A 3,451-nucleotide genomic window follows, 5' to 3' on the forward strand; every position below is an offset into this window, starting at 1 on the left:
GAGGGGAAGAGAGAGGCTGGGCCTTCCACATCCCCCCACCCCTCGCCAGCCCCTGTCTTCCCCACAACACAGCCCTGGGGGACTTTCCCCAGCTGCCGGGTCCTCTGAGTCTTTGGGCGGGGAGGGCGGGCATTCCTAGCCCGTCCATCTCCCTGAAGCCAGTGCAAACAGTGAGCTGTGCCCGGGGTGAGGCCGGGGGTGGGGCCTGGGGAGGGCAGCTCCGCCCCTGCAGCCCGGCTTGTACCCCGCAAAGCTGGGTGCTGGTGAGCACAGGGCTAGAGCCCCAGCAGAGCCCCTAGGGGCCACACAGGAGGTTGGGAGGCAGACCCTTCGCCTCTCCTGTGTGAACTCTTTCTCTGAGGGCACCACGGCAAGGGAAGCCCAACCCTCCACTTCCTCACCCAAGAAAATGAAGGATACTGGTGGTGTGCTGAGGGCCCTCTGGGCCTGACTCTGGCAGGCGAAGCCCCAGTGTCCCTGAAAACAAGAGCCATGGACTGAACACCCTGTCTCCCCTCCAAGCACAAGGATGCAGGGCCTGGAGAGGGGGGTTTTATTATGTCAAGAGGCCGATTGTACAGAGCAAAGATTGTACAGACACAGGCGGGGTGAGGGAGACCAAGAAGCCAGAACCAGGAGGGACGGGTGGCCTCCCGGTAACTCCTCTCCCCGAAACATCCAGGCGGTGGGAAAAGGGAGGGAGGGCGGGCTGAACGGCGGCTTCCCCACCCCCATCCCCTCACCCCCGTTTCTGTGTAAGAGCCAGGCAGGCTACATCCCTTGACCTGGAAAAATACAACAGGAGACCCTCAACCCCCCACTCCAGACCCTAACACGCGTGAGGTCCTCCAGTCTGGCTCCTGGCGTCCATCTGTCCCCAGTCCCCTCCGTGAGCATCCTGGCCTCCCTTCTTCCCGGGCTCCTGGCAGCGGGCGGGGCCTGGACCAGGTGGTTTCGGGGTAGGAGGCCTGGAAAGGCTCCCCCCACCCTTGCAGGTGCCTCCAGGAACGATGGCCCAAGACTTCCTTGTGGGCAGCCCATTAGGCACAGCAGCCTGGTGCCCTCCAGGACTGGGCAGCCCAGGAGCCAGGCGGGCACTGAGGGTCAGCTTAGAAACGGGTCCTGAAGGGCAGCCAGACAGAGGTGGGAGCTCTGGGCGTGGGGCGGGGGCTGCAGCCCCAGAGAGAGAAAGTTCCGGCGAGTCCAGCCTGCAGGCGAGGGGCAGGGTGGGTCCCCACCAACCCAGCCACAGGGGGCCTCTGGGGCCTGCCACCCAGGACTCGGCCACTCAAGCACCCAGCCCTGATTGGGGTCATTTAAAGCTCAGAACAGGGGATCAGGGGTCAGCACTGGGGACCCCGGGTCCCCGCCCTCCCCTGGCCCCTGCCCCTTGCAGGCTTCCATCTTCACACCCGCTGGATCTCAAACAGCTTCACGTCTGTGTCGTACCAGACAGGTGGGTCCACATTCCTGCGGAGCGGGTCTACGGTCACCTGGGGGCCGGGCGGCCTTGAGGAACAGACTGGGGAGGAACTGGGCTGTCCTCCTCCCACCGCCCCAGGCAGTGGGTGCCCGCCCCCACCAGACAAGACCACCCCGGTGGACAGTCTTGACATCAACCCCACTAGCTGAGGCCGACTCTCAGCGGGGACAGCAGACCCCCAGAAGCCCCGAGGAGCCCACCTCAGGTAGATGACGCCCCACATGTAGGTGCGGAACCACATGGCCGTGCCCGAGTTGGCCTGGTACTTGCGGATGAGGATGGGGTGGGGCACAGGCAGCAGCCCCACCAGGGTGCCGTGCTGCAGGAACCGCAGGATCTCCGACTCGTCCGTCAGGCCCCTGCCAGCAAGACGGGAGTCTCCAGTGTGCCCACTCTGAAGGTCAAGGGGAGCAGGGGGCTCGCCCATGCTCCCAGCCCCAGCCCCAGCCTGGGCTGGCCCCAGAGCCCACCGGCCCGGCCATGCCCCCAGCCTCACTTGTCAATGCAGATCTTCTCCACCTGGGGAACCAGCACCTGCAGCAGCCTCATGATGGTTTGCAGCGGCAGCTTCGACTTCCAGGAGAGGATCTGGGGGAGGAACCAGGGTTCCCGGCTGGCAAAGCAGTCCCCCAGAGGCTCTGGCACAGACTCGACCCCTGGCCTGGAACCAGGAGCTCCCCAAGGCAGAAAGCACCCTGGCTCATCACAGCAAGGGCCTGGCAACCAGGCAGGGCCTGTGAATAGGGACTGCTATTCGTGCAGGGGCTGCGGCCTCTCATGGAGCGTGTGCCACGTACCGTGCCTTTGATCCTCACGATAGAGTGATGAGGCTGGGACATTTAGTATCCCCGTGCAAACACAATTAGTGGTGAGGTCAGGAAACAAACTAGGGAGTGAGCAAGTGATGCAAAGAAGGAAACTGGAAAGGGTGATTTATTGAGAAAGGGCTGTGGACAGCTGTACCTTAACCCTGCTGGGGAACCAACTCTGGACAGTGTAGACAGAGGAAGCAACCAAGCCAGAGAGGCCAAGGTCACGAGACAGGACTGACCCCAAACCTGACCCCAGGCCAGTCCCTGGAATTGGACGCATTCCCATCCAAGCCCTTCCTGAGCCAGGAGCCCCCGACTACACCCCTCCCCACACACCTTATGCCATCTGCCCCACCCTCACCCACTCCGACGTCGGGCTCCACTGCCCACTGGCCGACGCACTGGACAGTCGCCGCTGCTCCCGCCAAGCCTGGCTGGGCTCCTGGTCCCCGAGAAGGAACAAAGTGAGGGATGGTGGGAGAGGCGGGGGGAGGGCAGCCCATCAGGTCCTCGAAGCGTCCCCCCCACAGCCTGGGACCTGGAGGGCAAGGAGGTCTCTGCCCTGGCCCATGCTGGGGGGAGGGGACCCTCTCCCAAAGGAGGGGATGGCCCAGCCCAGCACCCTTTGCCCTGGGCCCCAGGCCCTGCCCGACCCAGCCCAGCCTGGTGACAGGTTTAGGGCCAGGGGCTGACTGGGCAGACGGGGTAAAGGCCAGCCCAGCCTTGATAAGGCTGATGGATGAGGAGGCTGAAGGCCAAGGGCTTGAGCCCATGACCAATAAACCAGGGAGGGGTCTGTGAAAGACAGCCCCCCACCCCCAGGGCAGAGAGTCAGCAGTGCCAACCCAGATGCCCTGAGCACCAGGTGCCCAGCCCCCTGCGGCAGGGGACCCCAGGGTGCCCTGGCCTGGCCTGCATTTCAGAGACCAAGGAGGAAAGGAAAACGCCCAGCCTCGCCCCCCGCCCGGAGTTCCCCGGGGCCCACCTCCGTGGCTGGGCTGTCCTCTACTGAGCTCTGCTGGGGCGCAGACTCCAGAGACCGCAGAGTGCCATCCTCCGACACCTGGGATTTCTCCGTCAGCTTGTCAATGCCTAGGGGTTGGGGGGGCAGTAAGGACTCCTGCCCCAGCGTCCCTTCTCGAACACCTCTGCACAG

The 3,451-nt window shown here is 64.4% G+C and overlaps 1 protein-coding gene across 1 annotated transcript in view; it reads right to left on the bottom strand.

Annotated features, from left to right (window-relative positions):
• Nucleotides 1–498: 498 nt before the first annotated feature.
• Nucleotides 499–3,451, bottom strand: part of HID1 (HID1 domain containing) — a 21,063-nt gene continuing 18,110 nt past the window's right edge. The window contains exons 15-19 of the mRNA XM_010856492.1: nucleotides 3,281–3,415; nucleotides 2,657–2,737; nucleotides 1,980–2,071; nucleotides 1,684–1,842; nucleotides 499–1,470 (exon numbers count right to left, since the gene is read on the bottom strand). Coding sequence (XP_010854794.1) covers nucleotides 1,407–1,470; nucleotides 1,684–1,842; nucleotides 1,980–2,071; nucleotides 2,657–2,737; nucleotides 3,281–3,415 — 531 coding nt within the window. The 3' untranslated portion in view covers nucleotides 499–1,406. The remainder of the gene's footprint in view (nucleotides 1,471–1,683; nucleotides 1,843–1,979; nucleotides 2,072–2,656; nucleotides 2,738–3,280; nucleotides 3,416–3,451) is intronic.

Source organism: Bison bison, unplaced genomic scaffold, assembly GCF_000754665.1.
Source record: "Bison bison bison isolate TAMUID 2011002044 unplaced genomic scaffold, Bison_UMD1.0 scf7180017864371, whole genome shotgun sequence".
Taxonomy (NCBI): domain Eukaryota; kingdom Metazoa; phylum Chordata; class Mammalia; order Artiodactyla; family Bovidae; genus Bison; species Bison bison.